The 19,630-nt window shown below is 39.5% G+C and overlaps 2 protein-coding genes across 2 annotated transcripts in view; one reads left to right on the forward strand and one right to left on the reverse strand.

Annotated features, from left to right (window-relative positions):
- Positions 1-5,597, forward strand: part of PEX1 (peroxisomal biogenesis factor 1) — a 41,155-nt gene extending 35,558 nt beyond the window's left edge. The window contains exons 21-24 of the mRNA XM_012779630.2: positions 614-844; positions 2,284-2,481; positions 2,848-2,978; positions 5,072-5,597. Coding sequence (XP_012635084.2) covers positions 614-844; positions 2,284-2,481; positions 2,848-2,978; positions 5,072-5,156 — 645 coding nt within the window. The 3' untranslated portion in view covers positions 5,157-5,597. The remainder of the gene's footprint in view (positions 1-613; positions 845-2,283; positions 2,482-2,847; positions 2,979-5,071) is intronic.
- A 5,346-nt stretch (positions 5,598-10,943) lies between these two features.
- GATAD1 (GATA zinc finger domain containing 1) lies at positions 10,944-19,630 on the reverse strand. The gene is made up of 5 exons (XM_012779634.2): positions 19,171-19,630; positions 18,489-18,614; positions 17,106-17,165; positions 15,391-15,574; positions 10,944-12,442 (listed from the first exon to the last, which is right to left on the reverse strand). The coding sequence occupies exons 1-5, from the start codon at positions 19,423-19,425 to the stop codon at positions 12,252-12,254; spliced, it is 816 nt and encodes a 271-aa protein (XP_012635088.1). The 5' UTR covers positions 19,426-19,630; the 3' UTR covers positions 10,944-12,251.

Genomic DNA, 19,630 nt, shown 5'->3' on the forward strand with positions numbered 1-19,630 from the left:
TTATTTTTTGTAGAAACAGGGTCTCACTATTGCCCTGGGCTTAAGCAATCCTCTCACCTTGGCCCCCAAAGTGCTAGGATTACAGGCCTGAGCCACCGTGCCTGGTCTCTCCTTCACATTTTGTTGGAGATGTTTAGAGGGCCTAAAGTTTCTAAATCAGATGCTCCTAGGTTTTTGCTATTTATTTTGGCAAGCCATTGAAGTCATTTTTTCTCCTCTTTCACTACCAAAAACAGTGTGTATTTGTAGAGCACTCTATAATGAGAAAGCACTCTGTAATATGATTGATGTTATCAATTTGGAGTAGAAAAGTATGAACTGAAAGGCACAGACATAGAAATAAAATCTAGATGTCTGAGTTGTGGCTTTATTACAGACTTTTTGGGGAGGATGGTTGGCAAATTATCTAGACTTTCCATATTGTCTTTCCCTATTTTAACAGTTAAGTTTTTACTCTGTTCCGCAAAACCACTAGAGAATTAATAAGAAGTTTTTGAAAAATACCTTGAGTCTCCTTGAATTGCTCTGTTAGAATGCTGTCTATGTTTATTACTTATTTCTGAGTTGTGAATTATTTAGATCTTTAAGCTACCTGTCCTTTTATATATTTTAGGATGGAAGTTCCAGCTCTGATAGTGACCTAAGTCTGTCTTCAATGGTCTTTCTTAACCACAGCAGTGGCTCTGATGATTCAGCTGGAGATGGAGAATGTGGCTTAGATCAGTCCCTCGTTTCTCTAGAGATGTCTGAGATCCTTCCAGATGAATCAAAATTCAATATGTACCGGCTTTACTTTGGAAGCTCTTATGAATCAGAACTTGGAAACGGAACCTCTTCAGATTTGGTATCTTGTGCTGTTGCCATTACACAGTTCTGAAATATAAAGCTGTATGTTGGTGTAAAGTTAGACAGTGATCTGTCTCCTAACCACCCCCACATGTTCTTTCTGGTTGGTTGGTTCTTCAGTAAAATAGTCTTGTTTTTCTTACTTACATTAATTAGTAATATTCATTCTTTGTTGCAATTTTTAAGACAGGGCTGGGAACAAGGGAGAACCAAAGTAGTGAGTGGTTATGATTACACTTTGGTTTATTGCAAGTTTATCTCTTTTCATTAGTGATTTAAAAATATCTTTTGTAGCAGATCTATTTTATAGTAAACTTAAATTCTATTATTACAGCAAAGTTGAGGATAATGAGAAATTTGATATAATAATGTCAAAAATTCCTGACAAAATGTTTTGTTTGTGATAATTTCGTGGAAGGTAACTATGAAAAATAGTAACAATGTCTCAATAAGGAAAATGTTTAGATTAAATGTGAGCAATATCACTGTTCTAGCATTTAACACATACCTTTCAAAATTAATAGTGTTTCACTGTCAATTTATTGGTACATATAACATTTTTACATATATTTACTTATATTTTTCCTGTTTTTTATATTTACTTTATTAATTCAGTTTGTAAAAATATAAAAGCAACCTATTTTTATTCCCAAGAATAGTAAGGTGTTGTTTCAATTTTTGGTTTTTTGTTTTGTTTTGTTTTTTGAGACAGAGTCTCACTCTGTTGCCCTGGCTAGAGTGCCGTGGCATCATCATAGCTCACAGCAACCTCCAACTCCGGGGCTCAAGCAATCCTCCTGTCTCAGCCTCTCAAGTAGCTGGGACTACAGGCATGTGCCACCATGCCTGGCTAATTTTTTGTATATATTTTTAGTTGTCCAGCTAATTTCTTTCTATTTTTAGTTAGACGGGGTCTCGCTCTTGCTCAGGCTGGTGTCGAACTCCTGAGCTCAAACGATCCACCTGCCTCGGCCTCCCAGAGTGCTAGGATTACAGGCATGAGCCACTGCGCCCTGCCTCAATCCTAGTTTTTAATTCTGTTTTCTATTTCTAATTTCTATCTAGAAATGTTCCAGAACCTTAGTATAATTGTATTTACTTTGAAAGCTAAGAGTAAGGCTCATTTGGAATCTATCCTTGGGCATTAGTGTGTTGGATTTAAGTAACAAAGCAAAAAAAAAAGAAAACCTGTTGTAGCAGTTTTCACTTTATGGTGGTTCTAGATAGATATCAGTGAACCTTTATATAACAGAATATGAACTTTTAAACTTTATTAATTTCAGTTAATTAAAATGTGAATGTAACTGTGTTAAGGTTTTATCACTTACAATTTTTAGTTTTTATCTTTGGTAAATACATAGTTTTTTCTCTCTCTTCTTTTCCCCTGCCCCCTTTCTTCCTTTCCTCCTCCTTTCATTACTGTAACTGACCACGCAGAGCTCACAGTGTCTCTCTGCACCAAGTTCCATGACTCAGGATTTGCCTGGAGTTCCTGGGAAAGATCAGTTGTTTTCACAACCTCCAGTGTTAAGGACAGCTTCACAAGAGGGTCACCAAGAACTTACACAGGAACAGAGGGATCAACTGAGGGCAGATATCAGTATTATCAAAGGCAGATACCGGAGCCAAAGTGGAGTATGACTTTTTTTCCCCTCCATTATAATTGTTGAAACTTCTTAAAAATTGTTGTTCCTTTTTTGTATGTATTTCTTTGGTTTGTAAATGAGCTATATTTATAAACAAGGGACTGAAATATATTGACTCAGTCAAATGGTTATGTACTTCCTTGCTCTTAAACAACTTTTAGTTACCTTACTTTATTTTCCTTTCCTTAGAAAGGAAATGTACAGTCTCTTAAAAAACTGACAAAGAAAAAAAAATTAAATAAAAAATTTAAAAAACAACAACAAAAAACTGACAAAGAAGAAATAACACTTAGGCTGCCACTTTTGTCATCGCATCCCTAAGTTAACTTTTTATTAATTTCTTTTTTCGTTTAAGGAGGATGAATCCCTTAACCAACCAGGACCAATCAAAACCAGTCTAGCTATTAGTCAGTCACACTTAATGACTGCACTCAGTCACACAAGACCATCCATTAGTGAAGATGACTGGAAGAGTTTTGCTGAGCTGTAAGTAACAGATTCTGATTTGGATATTATTACAGGTAGATATTATTATAGGTGGCATACTTATTCACATAAACTTTTAAAGTTGTTTTTAAAATAAAAAATATTTTGACTATAAACCAATTTAAAAAATTGTAGTAGCTGTGCATTTAAACACCCACAATTTTAAGAGTACAGAATTTGAATTATTTATAATGGACTAATTTAATGTTAGCAAATTTTTTTTTTTTTTTAGAGATAATGTCTCACATTGTGATCCAGGCTAAAGTGTAGTATGGAGTTCATAACTCATTGTAACCTCGAACTCCTGGGCTCAAGCATTCCTCCTGCCTCAGCTTTCCGAGTAGCTGGGACTACTGGTGTGCATCACCAAGCTCATCTTATTTTTTTCCATTTTTTGTAGAGACAAGGTCTTTTTCTATGTTTCCCAGACTGGTCTTGAACTCCTGACCTCAAGCAATTGTCCTACTTTAACTTCCCAAAGTGCTGGGATTATAGGCATGAGTCATTGCACCTAGTTTAATGTTAGTTAACTTCAAAGAAATAAGAAAAGGAAGAAAATTATATAGTTTGCAAAATTTGTAATGAAAAAATATACCTGTTTTATCCTCAAAATAATTTATATTTTATTAATCTGAAGAACATTTAAATACATTCCAATTTATTCATTGGTGGAAATGTTTAGTACACATTTGGATTACAAGCTTCTTGCAATTGATTCGGTCCCCTATGAATCTGAAACCCATAGACTTAGAACCATTCTAGGTCAATGATTCCACATAATTCAATTCAAGAAATGTTTATTCCTGGTCTTTACAAGCTGTAATCCTTTCTTGTTTAATTTTTCAGTACTTAGGAGGGTGTATGTATATGTGTATATTTACATACATTAGTAATATATACTTATTATAGAAAAATCAGAAAACAATGACAAGGAAAAATAAGGAAACAAATTTCCCTTGACCCCACTACTTTCCAAAGCATATTTGTATGCTTATATATTTTTTGTACTACAATAATAATACTCTACTATATAGCAGTCTCCCTTTATCTATCTATATACATCTTAAACATTCTTTTATATTTAATATACATTACTACTTTATTGTTCTTAATGTCATTTTATAGTATAGCTATGCTACAATTTAGGGACATTTAAATTGTTTCCAGGCTTTTAATATTATAAGCAGCACAATAATGAGCATTTTTGTAGCTAAATATCCTTTGCACGTATCCTTAATGTTTTCACTGGATTAGAGGTAGAATTTTTGCATTACAGAGTACTCAGGTATTTTAAGGCTTTTGAAATGGATTGCCAAGTTGCCTTCTAGAAATACTGTACTATATATTTCAACAACAATATGTGAGCATGCCACTTCTGTACCCTAATATTGAGTTTTGTAATGTTTTTTTGAATTTGCCCATTTGATTGGAGAAATATTTTAACAATTTACATTTCTTTTATTAAAACTAGATAGAAGTTATAATTTTTTAATATTATTCACTGCCATTTGTATTTTATCTTTCCTAACTTGTCTCTTCATCTCCTTTGCTCCTTCTTCTATTGGAGTGTAACCTCAGAAAATTTACTTGTAAAAATTCTCTAATTTCTGTTATAAGTATTTTTTTCTAATTTGTTATATTTTCCTTTCATTCTTTTTTTTTTTTTTTTTTTTTTTGAGACAGAGTCCCACTTTGTTGTCCAGGTTAGAGTGAGTGCCGTGGCGTCAGCCTAGCTCACAGCAACCTCAAACTCCTGGGCTCAAGCGATCCTCCTGCCTCAGCCTCCCGAGTAGCTGGGACTACAGGCATGCGCCACCATGCCCGGCTAATTTTTTATATATATATCAGTTGGCCAATTAATTTCTTTCTATTTATAGTAGAGACGGGGTCTCACTCTTGCTCAGGCTGGTTTTGAACTCCTGACCTTGAGCAATCCGCCCGCCTCGGCCTCCCAAGAGCTAGGATTACAGGCGTGAGCCACAGCGCCCGGCCTCCTTTCATTCTTAATATAATTTTGTTTGTAATCTGTTATATTTTGTTTTGTAATTGTAATATTTACATGTATTAAATACTAACTCTTACTTTTTTTTAAGGTATGAAAGCTTTCAAAATCCAAAGAAGAGAAAAAATCAAAGTGGAACAATGTTTCGACCTGGCCAGAAAGTAACGTTAGCATAAAATATACTCCGGACATTTTTGTGTTTTTTTTTTGGATGGCTTGTCCCTACATTGTCACAGTAAAAAAATGATGTTTGTAAATTTATTTTTGACTTAACAAATTTGGTTAATCTGTAAAATCACAGATTTGGTAAATGCTGGGATTATGTAATGATCAGGATTACTTGAGATTAATACTATAGAATAAATTGGGGTATTTATAACAGATGCTGTATTTTATTTCCTATAAAGCTATGATAAAATGAAATAATATTGGCCAAATGGTAACAGTAACTTATTTCTCCTTTGAAGGAAAGACAGTAGAGAATGTAATTAAGTAAATTTCTTGGAACTCATAGTGGCATATTCAGCATCTTTAGCATTTGACAGATTTTATGCTTAGCAACTTCTTGACTGTTTTGGAAATAAAATATCTGATTATCTACTGGTCCAATGATCTGTTCTTGTTATATCAGAAAATGGGGAATTTATATATAATTCAAATAAATTTAATTATCCCCTCACCCAGAAATGAGATCATATCCCCCTAATATACTATAACTAGCTCCAAGTCCAAGTCTCCCCTTACGTGGTTGCTCACTGCTGCTGACAGGCTGTTGGGGTAGCCAGGCAATCAGGTCAGCCATGCTGAGAGGAAGTGCACATTGTGAAGGCCACATGAGGACTTTCCATTCTTGCTACCTTGGCCACTTTGAGGATGAGCCTAGTAAACAAGCACTGGGTCAGCTGGGAAAGAAGGTGATTGACATCCATAGAGAGGTCATCATGAGCACCTGATTATTAAAAGCACTGAAGGCTTTTAGCTGAGCATTTGGGACACAAATATTCTTACTCTATGGGCCCATTCCAAGACCTCTGAGCATACCTTTCCCCCAGACCTCATGGCCAGTTGTGCTCTTTCCGAATTTCTGATTGTCTGGTTAATTGCTAACCACTATCTATGAATCATCACAGATTTTTATATCAGACATCTCACCCTCCTGATAAAATGGAGGAGATACATTCCTCAAAAATTCTGCTCCATTGGAAGACTTCCTATCTCCACTGTTTGTCAGGGCTACCCCCTCAGTATTCCAGTAATGCTTTCACTCCTACAAGTAGGTCAGTGGAATTATGGGGCTCCAGGAATTATAGTACAGACCCAGTGTCTCTGACAGTCCCCAGAATGAGTGGTTATTTCCCAGGGCACCTGGGAAATGGCCTGGTGAGTGGCCTTGGATGCTTTGGGGAAGGCTTAGAGTAAAGAGGATTCATAGCAAGAACCTGTGATGGCATTGCAGGGCCCTTTCCCTAGTCACCCAGCTTCTTCATTCTTGGTCTGACCTAGGCCTGGGAATTGGTCCAGACCCATGTCTATATTGTGACAACTCAAATCAGGTGTTTGTTTACTAAAGGAAGATTTTTCAATTATAAGAATCAAGTAGGCAGGGTGCAGTGGCTCACGCCTGTAATTCTAACACTCTGGGAGGCCGAGGTAGGCGGATCGCTTGAGATCAGGAGTTCGAAACCAGCCTGAGCAAGAGCGAGACCCCCGTCTCTACTATAAATAGAAAGAAATTAATTGGCTAACTAATATATATAGAAAAAATTAGCCGGGCATGGTGGTGCATGCCTGTAGTCCCAGCTACTCGGGAGGCTGAGGCAGGATTGCTTGAGCCCAGGAATTTGAGGTTGCTGTGAGCTAGGCTGACGCCATGGCACTCACTCTAGCCTAAGCAACAGAGCGAGACTCTTGTCTCAAAAAAAAAAAAAAAGAATCAAGTAGGATCTTTGCCCATGTATTGTGGTCTTAAGGACACCACAATTAGGGAGCACTAAAGATCCCGGCAGATCAGACCATTGTAATTAACATGCTGGCTTTACTGCCAGTTATGGTAGCCACTTCCACCTGGCCTCTCGCATTGCAGCCTGACCTCTGCCACCCCAGGAGCCATACCTCTCCGCTGCAATCCGCCCATTTCTACTGCAGTAGCTCCCAGTTGCATCCTGATGTTGCAGATTCTGTAGATTAGCTCATTCAATATCCATCCCAACACCCTCTCCCTTGCCTTCCATTCCTCTCTGGAAAGTGAATTACTGAGTCACATGATCTCTGTTGTGGCCATGTGTGACTATTGTGTGACATGGTTATGGGCAACAAGTGTACAAGTCCCTGGAGAAGGTTCATTTCTGGGATGAGGGCACAATACCTGGAGATACAGCAACCATCTTGTAAATATGAGGGTGAAAAACCGCAGGCCACTGATAGTAGGCCAAGAAAACAGAAGGATTCTGGTTCTCTGATGGCGTCACTGAGCTGCCATACCAGACTGAATGTCTTACCCCTAGAACTTTTTTTTTTTTTTTTTTTTTTTTTTTTTTTGAGACAGAGTCTCGCTTTGTTGTCCAGGCTAGAGTGAGTGCCGTGGCGTCAACCTAGCTCACAGCAACCTCAAACTCCTGGGCTCAAGCAATCCTGCTGCCTCAGCCTCCCAAGTAGCTGGGACTACAGGCATGCGCCACTATGCCCGGCTAATTTTATATATATATATCAGTTGGCCAATTAATTTCTTTCTATTTATAGTAGAGACGGGGTCTCGCTCTTGCTCAGGCTGGTTTTGAACTCCTGACCTTGAGCAATCCGCCCGCCTCGGCCTCCCAAGAGCTAGGATTACAGGCGTGAGCCACAGCGCCCGGCCTCCCCTAGAACTTTTTGATGCCTGAAACAGATTAACCCCTATGTTTACTTCTCTGAGTAGGGCTCCTATTATAGCCAAAATCAATCCCCACCCCAGATGACATCATCCAGTTGATACCTCTCAAAGCCTGCCCATTCTTAAACCAAAGCCTCCTGCCAACAGCCACACGAGGGAGCTGTTTCCCTGCTTTATTCTTTGCTTTTTAACATAAACAGTTTACAATCCAACCTAGCTTTCCCTATATGGTCTCCTTCGTTACTTTTTAATTAAAAAATATATATATATCAAATACGTATACGTGGTATAAAAAAGGCCAAATAATTCTAAATACAGAATTTTTATAATGTATAGCATATCTTATATTTTTCTGGTTAGAGCTGGAACCCATACTATTAAGTGAAGTTTCCCAAGAATGGAAAAACAAGCACCACATATACTCACCAGCAAATTGGTATTAACTGAATAGCACCTAAGTGGTCACATAGGTACTACAGTAATAGGGTATTGGGCAGGTGGGAGGGGGGCGGGTATATACATACATAATGAGTGAGATGTGCACCATCTGGGGGATGGTCATGATGGAGACTCAGACTTGTGGGGGGAGGGGAGGAAATGGGCATTTATTGAAACCTTAAAATCTGTACCCCCATAATATGCCGAATTAAAAATATATATATATATATATCAAATACATATACGTGGTATAAAAAAGGCCAAATAATTCTAAATACAGAATTTTTATAATGAAAAGCATAGAACGTTTACAATGAAAAATAGCAGTTACCTGCCTTCACCTCCAGTGTCTCAGTAACTGTATCAGTCAGAATTTGATCAGAGAAACAACCACTGGTGATATAAAATAAGGGATCTATGATAGAAATTGTGCAGCGTCGTGAGAGCTTGTAGAATGGTCTGTGTTGCATTTGTATTTGGTGCTGGGGCCTTAAGTCAGCAGGGCCCCCAGTCTATAAGGCAGAGGGACTTGAAGTGGGGGGAGAAGAAAGACATACATGAACCTACATCAGTCTCTCACTCTCACCAAGCCTCCACCTCAGGGGACACAGGTGCCCTGCAGGAGCTGGTGTCCTCGCTCTGTCACCCAGGCTAGAGTGCTGTGGCATCATCATAGCTCACTGCAGCCTCCACCTCTTGGGTTAAAGTGATCCTCTAGCCTCAGCTTTCTGAGTAGCTGGGACTATAGGTGTGTGCCACCACACCCAGCTCAGAATTGATATACAATTCTATATTCTGCTTTTTTCTCATATATTATGAAACTTTCCCCCATCACTAACATTTTCACTTCATATGCACAAAAGCAGTATAATTTTTTTGAGCATTCCCTTCTTATTGGTCATTCAGGCTCCTTCTCCCTGGTACTGACCTTCTCCTGGTGTACATTTCTTGGGCCTGGGAGGTATACACTCCTGCAAAGGTATGGCTCACACATCTGGTGTGAAGCAAGCAGCACAGTTCTTAAAACATGCCCTGGGCAGCCAAATGCAATCCACACAAATGCCTCTCTTTTCTTTTTCTTTTTTATTTTTTTTTTTGTTTTATTTTTTTATCACAGAAGCAGTATACCTCCCTTTTCTGATGCATGACAGAAACTTCATTCTCAATGTGTATCCTGTATCTGTGTATATACGATACACATACACAAAAATAAATGTATTCATTTCCCTCCATTGTTTATATGATTTCATTACTGATGGCTGAAATGGAATTGTGATTCAAATTTCTTGATGGAAAACTTCTTAAGCATGGACAAGCCTCTCAGCCAAGAACCAGAATGGTTTAGGATAATTTTTTTTTTCAAATACTCATGTTAAGCTTTATTTGTATAAGATAACTATTTAAAGTTCATGTTAAAAACATCTTTTTTTTTTTTTTTTTTTTTTTTTTTTTTTTTTTTTTTTGTCCTGATTCCATGGAGAAGACATCTTTTTTAAAATAATCGACACTCTGGGAGGCCGAAGTGGGTGGATCATTTGAGCTCAGGAGTTTGGGACCAGCCTGAGCAAGGGCGAGACCCCATCTCTACCAAAAACAGAAAAATTAGCCGGGCATGGTGGCGCATGCCTGTAGTTCCAGCTACTCAGGAGACTGACGCAGCAGGATTGCTTGAGTCCAGGAGTTTGAGGTTGATGTGAGCTAGGCTGACGCCACGGCACTCTAGCTCAGGCAACAGAGTGAGACTCAATAAGTAAATAAGTAAGTAAATAAATAAATAACAATCAAATACTAATCCAGAATATAATAATTTGAAATTCTACTTGACCATTCACAATAGAATTTGAAGTTTAAGCCAAAGTTAGTATAAACCGGTATTAACTAAAAGATCAACAAGCATTTTAGTTAACAGCATTTAATTTGGACTCTAAGCATCTCCCATAAGCAAAGACCAGGTTAGGTGCTACGGGAGTTGCAAAGTAAGTAAAACACACCATCTCTGTCCTCCAGGGAACACAGGGTTGGGAGTGGGACAATGGAAGTAGAAACTCAAATGCAGTGACGGAATAGGATAGAGATGGATTTCAAGGAGCCATGTGAGTCTGGAAAGATCTCATGGAGAGACAGAATTTGAGGGCCTGAAGAAAGGCCTTTGGTAAAGTTGGAGGGAACAGTATGGACAAGGGCTCAGAGGCAGGAAAACGAGGGTGTACAAGGAAAACCTCTCAGTGGTAGTGAGAAGGGGGAGACCAGGCTGGGACCACAGAGCAGGACCACACCAGTGAAGGCCTTCGATAACAGGAGAAATTGCCCCCTTTAAGTGATGGGATTTATTGCTTTGGTTGAGAAGGAAAGTGGAAACCAATTTTTATTTTAAAAGCTACTACACAAGTATCTATAATTTATAAACAAATGGCCAGTTTATATACTGGTTTTTAAAAATGTGCTCATTTTAATAAATATCTTACATTAAGTGTTCATTTTGCCAACCAGTTATTCTTTGATTTTCCTAAAATCTATTACTTATTGACAATGAATCTATCTACGCCAAATTCTCAGTACTATAATACTGTTTTTTTAGTTTTGTGTTTTAAAAACCATTTTTGGGTAGAAAGCCTTATTTAAATCATTTATGAAATAAATACAAAGCAAATACATAGTGAAAAATACATTTTAATCCAAAAGTTCTGAACATTAGCATTTAGAAAATTATTTACAATGCTATTTACAATCAGTTTTTCATGTACATATAGAGCTATCTACGGTTGCTTCTTTCTTCCTTTATTTATTTATTTATTTATTTAAATTCATTTAAATAATTGTTTGCTACCTGGGCTGTGTCCTAGCATTTGCTTCTTTCTAAATCACAAACTGTAACTGTATAGAAAAGGGTGACAGTTAAAGCTGCTACAGCTCAAAATCACTATGATCCACTTAGATTCTGACAAATTCTCCTGGGGATGAAAAATGCTGGTTAAGTCAGGACAGGAGAGGAGGCAAGCGTGGACCACCCCCTCCCCTATTCTTCCGTCTGCTCCCTTACTCAACTGGCCTGTGCTGGAAATAAGACCTGCACTGAATTCTGGACAATTTCACGTACAATAGGCCTTCTGAGGCCAGGACGCGCTTTCATTCCTGTTGTTATGGGCCCACTGCAGATGGTTTAACTTTGGGGTAGACTTTAAAGATATCGATGCTAATGACCTATTAATCACTTTTATGACTGCCCAGCCGTCATCCTAATGGTGGTCAAGAACTACCAAGGGGATGTCTGACCAGTACGTGTTCCCCACGTGGCTTTGGTAAAGCTGACTGTCTGTACTATAAAATCTCACAGTTTGACTGGAAACCTCCTTTTGACTGAGAAACGGTGAAGAGCACATCTATTAAGATCAACTAAATGATTCTGAATACCTATTTGGTACTGAAGAATTAGAAGAAAGTTTTTAAAAATCTGGGCTAATAAAATCATCCACCAATCACTTCTCTTACGGTTAAAGAAGCCAAAAGTCTGGCACAGCACTTTCTAGATGAGAAAATGAGTCTCTGTGGCTTTATGACAGATAGATACTGTTGGTCACTGCTACGTTTTATTTCATTAAGCCCTTGGTCAGAAATCCAAACTTTAATTAATATTTTTTTCTTGTAGAAAAATACAATCCATTATGAGAGTCTCTAGAAATAAATTACGAGGACAAATAGACACTATCTTTTCCTAATGGTCTCCCTGGAAATTATAGCGTTTGCCTGGGAAGATACACATACAGAATATAATTTTTAACTTCAAAATATATTTCATTCTTTTCTATCCCTTTTAATTTTCTAAGTGACTGGTAATAAACAATCTAATAATTACTAGATAGTAGGAAAAAACCTTTTTCCATTTAAGAATTTCATTAAAGAAGTATGTGGCCTACCTTATAGTAGTATGAATACAAAATAACTGGAAATCCAGTTTTAATTTGTGTTACAAGTGGTTAGCAACTGTTTCCTTAATAGTTATTGCAGGAGTAGGTCCAACGTGAGTCCATATATAGCCCTTCTCTGGTCTGGTGGGAACTGTAGGGAATGGTGATGACCGTGACTTGAAATACTCAGAAGGTGCGTGACAAACAAATTCCAAGTATTCCATCTTCCTTGGAAGATCTTCTTCTGGCCCTAGAAGGCAGCCAATGAAAAGGTTAAATACATTTTTGTGCATATATATTATTTTCAGAAAATGTTAAAATTCCTAGCCCCTGGGACAGAACACTCTGGGGGTGACCTGCCATTAGCCCTTGAAATATGCATTACTCTGAAGTTATTGTCCATCACCATTTTTTCTTCTTCAACTACTTAAGGAATACAGCACTCTCCCCAAAACAGTGACTCCATAGGGAAAGGATTCTAAAAATAATACTGAACACTTACATAATGTTTATTATGTGCCCCGTTGTTCTATGTATTTATACATATCAATACTTTGAATCCTTACAACAATCCCCTGAGGTAGACACTATTATTATTCGCATTTTACATATGAGAAAAATGAGGCAAGAAAGATTAAGGAATCTGCCAAAGTCACACAGCTGGTAAGTGGTGGGGCTGTGAACTCAGACTGTCTGGCTCGAGTCTGTGCCCTGACTTCAGGACAGGAAGGCACATCAGCACCTGGGGATTAGGAAGACAAGTGGGGGCGGGAGGGGGGGCAGCCCTGGAGATGATTCAGACACATCACTGCCTCTGCCAGGATCCTGTCCCACAGACAGGGCAAGTGAAGTCCACTGTTCTCTGCATTTATCAGCAGAAGACTAGAACTGTTTGGTCATGTAAAAAATTGATATGTAGGTGAGAACAGCAGTATATTATTTGTTCCTAGAGTTCTCCCTGGGAAAAAAATGTATATGTTTTTTCTCAGGATGCAAAAGTAATACATGCTCACTGTAGAAAGATTTAAAAGTTCAGGGTAACTTAAAAAATCTGAATACAAATGATGGAAAGATTGATTAGCTCAGAGAAAAAAAAAAAAAAGGAAAAAAAAATCTGAATACTTTCAAAACTGCATTAATCAGTAACTTCTTGTGACTCCACATCAAAAATTGTTTGTACCACATCTTTTGGTGGCCTTAAATTACAAAAGCACAGTGGCCGCCATTTCAGCCATCAACTATGATATGCTATAAAGGTCTAGGATGTCATATGTGGCATGTAGAGGGATGCATATTGAGAATTTGTAAAATTTTAGAAATAACTGGAACAGTCCTTTAAGAAGCTATTTTTGAACATATTTTTATAAGTAACCTAAATAACCTAGTTCCTGAGCAATAAATTATTTTAGTACAGTTTAACCCTGGGTCACTTGGAAAAAATCTTATCAGTACCACTGTTTAGTAGATGCATATTGCTCTAGCTTAAAATAACTGATAGTACTCAAGCTCCAGCTATATAACGTCTCTCATGTTTTCTATAAAGTTCTTTACTTTTTTTGTACTTAAGGATGTTTATGCTCTTTTTGGTTATAGAATGAACTGTGTTCCTCTACCACTAAATTCATATGTTAAAGTCTTAATTTCTTTTCATTTTATTTTATTTTTAATTATTATGGGTGCACAATAGTTGTATTTCTTTATAGGGTATGTGTGATGTTTTGACACAGGCATACAGTGTGAATTAATCAAATCAGGATATCTGGGGTAACCATCACCTCAGGCATTTATCATTTCTTTGTGTTAGGAACATTCCAATTCTACTCTTTTAGTTATTTTAAAGTATTCTGTAACTTATTCTTGATTATAGTCACTTTGTTGTGTTATCAAATATTATTCCTTCTATCTAACTATCTATATTTCTACACCCATTAACCCCCACTTTATGCCCTCCTCCCCATGACCCTTCCCCACCTCTGATACCATCATTCTACCCTGTCACCACAAGATCAATTTTTTTTTTTTTTTTTTTTTTTTTTTGAGACAGAGTCTCGCTTTGTTGCCCAGGCTAGAGTGAGTGCCGTGGCGTCCTAGCTCACAGCAACCTCAAACTCCTGGGCTCGAGTGATCCTTCTGCCTCAGCCTCCCGGGTAGCTGGGACTACAGGCATGCGCCACCATGCCCGGCTAATTTTTTATATATATATCAGTTGGCCAATTAATTTCTTTCTATTTATAGTAGAGACGGGGTCTCGCTCTTGCTCAGGCTGGTTTTGAACTCCTGACCTTGAGCAATCCGCCCGCCTCGGCCTCCCAAGAGCTAGGATTACAGGCGTGAGCCACAGCGCCCGGCCAAGATCAATTATTTTTAATATTTAGCTCCCATATGTGAGTGAGAACATGCAAGATTTGTCTTTCTGTGCTTTTTGAAGCCCAAATTTCTAATGTGATGATAATTGGAGATGAGACCGTTAGGGAGGTAATTAAGGTTAAATGAAGTCAAAAGGTGGCGCCCTAATCTGATACTATTGGTGTCCTTATAAGAAGAAACACTAGAGGGCTCTCTCTCCATGTGCACACAGAGGAGAGGCCATGTGAGGACACAGCAAGAAGGTGGCCATCTGCAAGCCAGGAAGACAGGCCTCACCCAGAAACCAATTTTTTTTTTTTTTTTTTTTTTTTTTTTTTTGAGACAGAGTCTCGCTTTGTTGCCTAGGCTAGAGTGAGTGCCATGGCGTCAGCCTAGCTCACAGCAACCTCAAACTCCTGGGCTCAAGCGATCCTACTGCCTCAGCCTCCCAAGTAGCTGGGACTACAGGCATTCGCCACCATGCCCGGCTAATTTTTTTTTTTTATATATATTAGTTGGCCAATTAGTTTCTTTCTATTTATAGTAGAGACGGGGTCTCGCTCTTGCTCAGGCTGGTTTCGAACTCCCGACCTCGAGCAATCCACCCGCCTCAGCCTCCCAGAGAGCTAGGATTACAGGCGTGAGCCACCGCGCCCGGCTCCAGAAACCAATCTTGCCAGCACCTTCATCTTGGACTTCAGCCTCCAGAACTGTGAGAAAATAAATTGCTGTTGTTCAAGCCATCCAGTCCGTGGTATTTTGCCATGGCAGCCCAAGCCGAGCAATACATTCTTTTACATGATACTGGAGAATTAAGTAAGTTCAAGAGCCTGTACCATTTGTCAAACTCACCTATGATATAGGATGCGGGGTCAAATTGGTCTCTGGGGCTAGACAGAGTGGGAATGAGCCACGTCAGTGCTGCACTCTTCTCACAGTACTGGTCCTGGATAAAGCCGCGGATCTGAGCATAATACGGCTTTCCGTCTTGTTCATCAATCACAGAAACAACGTCACCGATTTGGTAATACACTCCCTGGGGAAAACAGAAGATAATCCCATATTTAAAATAAAAATAGAATAGTACCACAGTTATGAATGAAACTTCCTTAATATGAAAACAAGTTTTCAAAGTGGTCAAAAAAAGTCTTCAATGTGGTCTAATATATCAATGTTTATGTCTGATGCCAATTTCTGAAGTTGTTTCACCTTTGAATCAAAAAACTTATATATGTACACATGTGTGATTATATGATAATTTGCCTCTGCAGAAAAACACATGTTCATAAAAATATTTTTATGTTCATAAAAGTATTTTAAATCACAGCAGTACTATCTCTACTTTTTTTTAAATAGATAATTTTTTAGAGCAGTTTTGGGTTTACAGCAAAACTGAGGAGGTACAGAGATTTCCTGTATATGCCCTGCCTCAACTCATGCATAGCCTCCTCCATTGTCAATCAACATCCTCCACAGAGTGGTACACTTGTTACAACTGTTGAACCTCCATTGACACATCATTATCACCCAAGTGTAGAATCATATGTAGCCATCATTATAGTTCATAGTTTAGTAGTTTCTCTGCCCTAAAAGTCCTCCATGCTCCGTCACCTCCCTACTTTGCTAGCCACAGTCATGAAGCTATAGAAAGGCTAAGTGACTTGTGAAAGCCATGTAAGGCAGACTGCAGCTGAGGCTCCCACTCCAGCTCAGCAGTCTTTTTCTGTACTGTCTCGAAAATCAATGCTTACCTGGCAAATATGTACTCTACACACCTCCCTGCCCAACCATCCATTCAAAGTAAATGAATCAAAACCAAAAGAAATGACAGCAACTCTTTCAATTATAATCAGTTTAAAAATTACAATATGTCACCTCTCATTGGGATGTCAGATTATAATCAGTCTTCAGTATATGTTTACCTAGGTTTACCACCCATCTCCCAGACTCCCTGCTGTCTCTTCCAGCTCCCCAGTTTTATATCCTGCCACAAGGCAATGCTGGTACTTCTGGTATCCAAGGCTTTGACCCTAGGAAACCTGACCTTCTCACTTTTGTCAAAATATCCTGGACTCTCTCACCATGGACTTTCAGTAACTGTCAATGCCCAATACTGCCCTTATTCCTGTCATCTCTGCTTAAAGGCATTTTAGAATCTCTGGACCTACTGTACCCATTATATATACCAGACTATATCTTCTACCAATCCAAATCCCGCTTCTGTCCTCCTCACCCATCAATACCATCACATTGACTAAGATGGCTTACTTTTTCATGACTCCACACTATACTTTAGCATTTTAAGAACAATTCCCATAATCTACAGTAAAAAAATACGTAAGGCTCTCACATCATATTTCAGTAGGCAACTTCTCTTTCCATCTCAGCTCTGAATGAGATGTTTATAGCAGCCACATATGGGGAGAAACAGCTTACAAGGGAACAAAAAGCATATTCACACCTTATACAAATACAGAACAGCAGAGACCTTTAGAATAATCCAACGTTTTAGTAGCATATTATACAAGAGGCCCAATTCTTCCTCTGGTAACTCTATGGAAGCTTACCTTGTAGAAAATTGATTCTGCAGTGATTATGGTGGACACTGACTCAGGAGCTTTGATGGGCTATGAAGAAACAGAAGTAAAAACATTAGCACCTTCATAGTATGTACGCATGTATAGGCATTTTCCCAGTTCCATATGAGAGTTTGGTAATTTGAGAAATGCTAAAATTTGTTGTTTGATTTTACAAAGTGAAAAAGTGTCTCCTTGGAGACATTTTCTATCTCAACTATGGAACTAGCCTATGACACTCCACATCAATTTTCTAGCAAGCCTGGACTAAGGCTTTAGGAACTTTCTTGGAAGTTCTTAGCAATTTGTTAACCTCCAACCACCACTAAAATCCCTTCTAAATCTGCAATACACACTTCTATGGCACAACATAGCAGCGAGGCCTCCCCAAATCTATCTTGCTTGGTACCATCTTTGAAGAAAGGGGTTGCAGAGAAATGATACTAACTGCAGGGAACACAGCCCATCTATATTTAAAAGGAAGAAATGTGTGTGATACAAATAAAAATCAATGAATGTTTACTTAACATATTTTGTCTAGTCAACAAATGTCTCATTTTAAGGAAACTAAATTATAAAAATCTTAAATAAATTATGGGTAACTACTCTCAGTAAGAAAATAATCTGTCATCCGTACAAGAATCCACTGCAGGGCCACTCTGTGTTTTATAAATGAATATGCCCAACTTTGGAAATGTCACCACTAGCAAGTGAAGTGATCCTGTTCTGAAGGGAAATAATAGCATACTGAAGGTTAAAGAAATAGTCTATTAATGCATTGCCCACTGTTCCTGGTGTTTACGATAACAGTGAGAACTTACTGCAAAACAAATGTGCTTTCAACTACCTCCAGCACAAGTTTTTCAACAATCTCTTCTTATCGCAGAGAAGAGAAAAAGAAGGTTTAGCAAAACCTTCTTTGATTCAGTCACTAAATTCATCACCCATTTTCTGGGGCTATAATAATAGATGAATATGGAAATGATGAGTTCCAGTATTATTTACTTAGATCTTTAAAGAATGGAAAAAAAAAAAAAAAAACTTTCCTAGTGTACCTGGCCATATCAAGAACCATAATCTCTCTTCTTCCTTTGCATAGAGAACTCATTTGGGTTCAAGGTTGTTTCTTTTAAATTCATATATATAGTTTGGGGGGGAGCTAAAAAAAGAGAAAGGGTATTATTAACTTTATCAACAGTAAGTCTTCTGCAACAGAGCTCTTTCCCTTTTGGGGAGTCTGGACCACTCCCCAGGATACTACAGAAGAGCTCCCAAGGGCAGAGTCCACGTTCGATAGTGAGAAATGAAGGCGGTGGCAGGACACACTACACACACAATCATTACAGTAAAAGGCACTGTCCACAATCATCTTACATTTTTCAATTTAAAAATATGTCTTCTCCCTTTTCCTTTAGTGGAAACTTTCTTTTCAGCAGCTGGAGCAGATTTGTATTTAGTGTTTCTGAGCCGAGCAGACCTCCTGTGAATTTCCTGCTTACTCTGTTACATAAACAATTAAAGAAAAAGAGAAAGAAATAAAAACTGTAGAAAGGTTGCTGTCCCAACACAACCATCTTACAGGGATCCCAGAGTATGCACTTATAGGGTCATTTAATGGAATACTTACGCTGTCATTTAAAAGAATGACATAATAATCTTACTTAGTAACATGATACATAACGAAAATAACCTTTATTAACAGAGGAAGAGGTCCAGGCCCTACATTTGCCACAAGACCCTGTTTACGACTGTGTACACGAGTGTCTCTTCAGATGTCTGTTTGCTACTCCCCAAAATATCATCACAACGGAGCAATTTCTGAAGGGCTTTTAATTTTCTTGCTTCTTTATGCCTTGAATTTCTCACAATAGGAAGACGTGCTTAGGAATGGGACAAACCAGTGAAGACTTCATCAGGAGGTGGGGAGGGGCGTCCCGGCCCGGTGAAGGTAGGGCGATCCGGGAAGGCCCGCGCCCGCCCTCTCCCCGCCGGCCCGGCCTCCGCCCGCCTCGCGCCCGGACAGCCTCCGTCGGCGGGCGGGGCCGAAGGAGCTCACCTGCTTGCCGCCCCCGCCCCCGTTGCTCTGCGGAGGGGCGGCCGAGGTGGTGGCGAAGGTCGCCGCGCCGAAGCCGCCGCCACCGCCGCCGCTGCCCCCCGTCCCGCCGGCCGCCCCCGAGCCGGCGCCCCCGCCGCCCGCGCCGCCCCGGCCCGTGCAGTGGTGGCACAGGATCTCCCCCTGCGGGCCCTTCTTCCACATGGAGGACGACGTGGTCTTGCAGACGCTGCAGGTGGGCTTCAGGCCCAGGGGCATGGTGGCCGGCTCGGGCGGCCCCCGCGGGCGCAGAGACACGGGAATGGCGGCCGCTGGCCCGGCCGCCCGCTGGTCGGCCCGCCACTCCCGGCGACAGGAAGAGCGGCGAGGGTGCAGAGGGGTGAGCGCAGGGACCGGGCAGTGGCCGCTGCCCCCTGGAGGCGGGAAGCGAGTCCGCCCGCTCCACGCCCAGCCCCAGCCCCGG

Source organism: Microcebus murinus, chromosome 9, assembly GCF_040939455.1.
Source record: "Microcebus murinus isolate Inina chromosome 9, M.murinus_Inina_mat1.0, whole genome shotgun sequence".
In the NCBI taxonomy this organism is placed as follows: domain Eukaryota; kingdom Metazoa; phylum Chordata; class Mammalia; order Primates; family Cheirogaleidae; genus Microcebus; species Microcebus murinus.

Bases quoted from the DNA above. Each gene is read 5' to 3' on its own strand.
- GATAD1 (XM_012779634.2), bottom strand. From the start codon at position 19,425: ATGCCCCTGGGCCTGAAGCCCACCTGCAGCGTCTGCAAGACCACGTCG. The intron at 18,615-19,170 runs GTGAGCTCCTTC...TTTATGTAACAG, and splicing joins GGGGCGGGGGCGGCAAGCAG to AGTAAGCAGGAAATTCACAG. The intron at 17,166-18,488 runs GTAAGATGATTG...GTTTCTTCATAG, and splicing joins ATATTTTTAAATTGAAAAAT to CCCATCAAAGCTCCTGAGTC.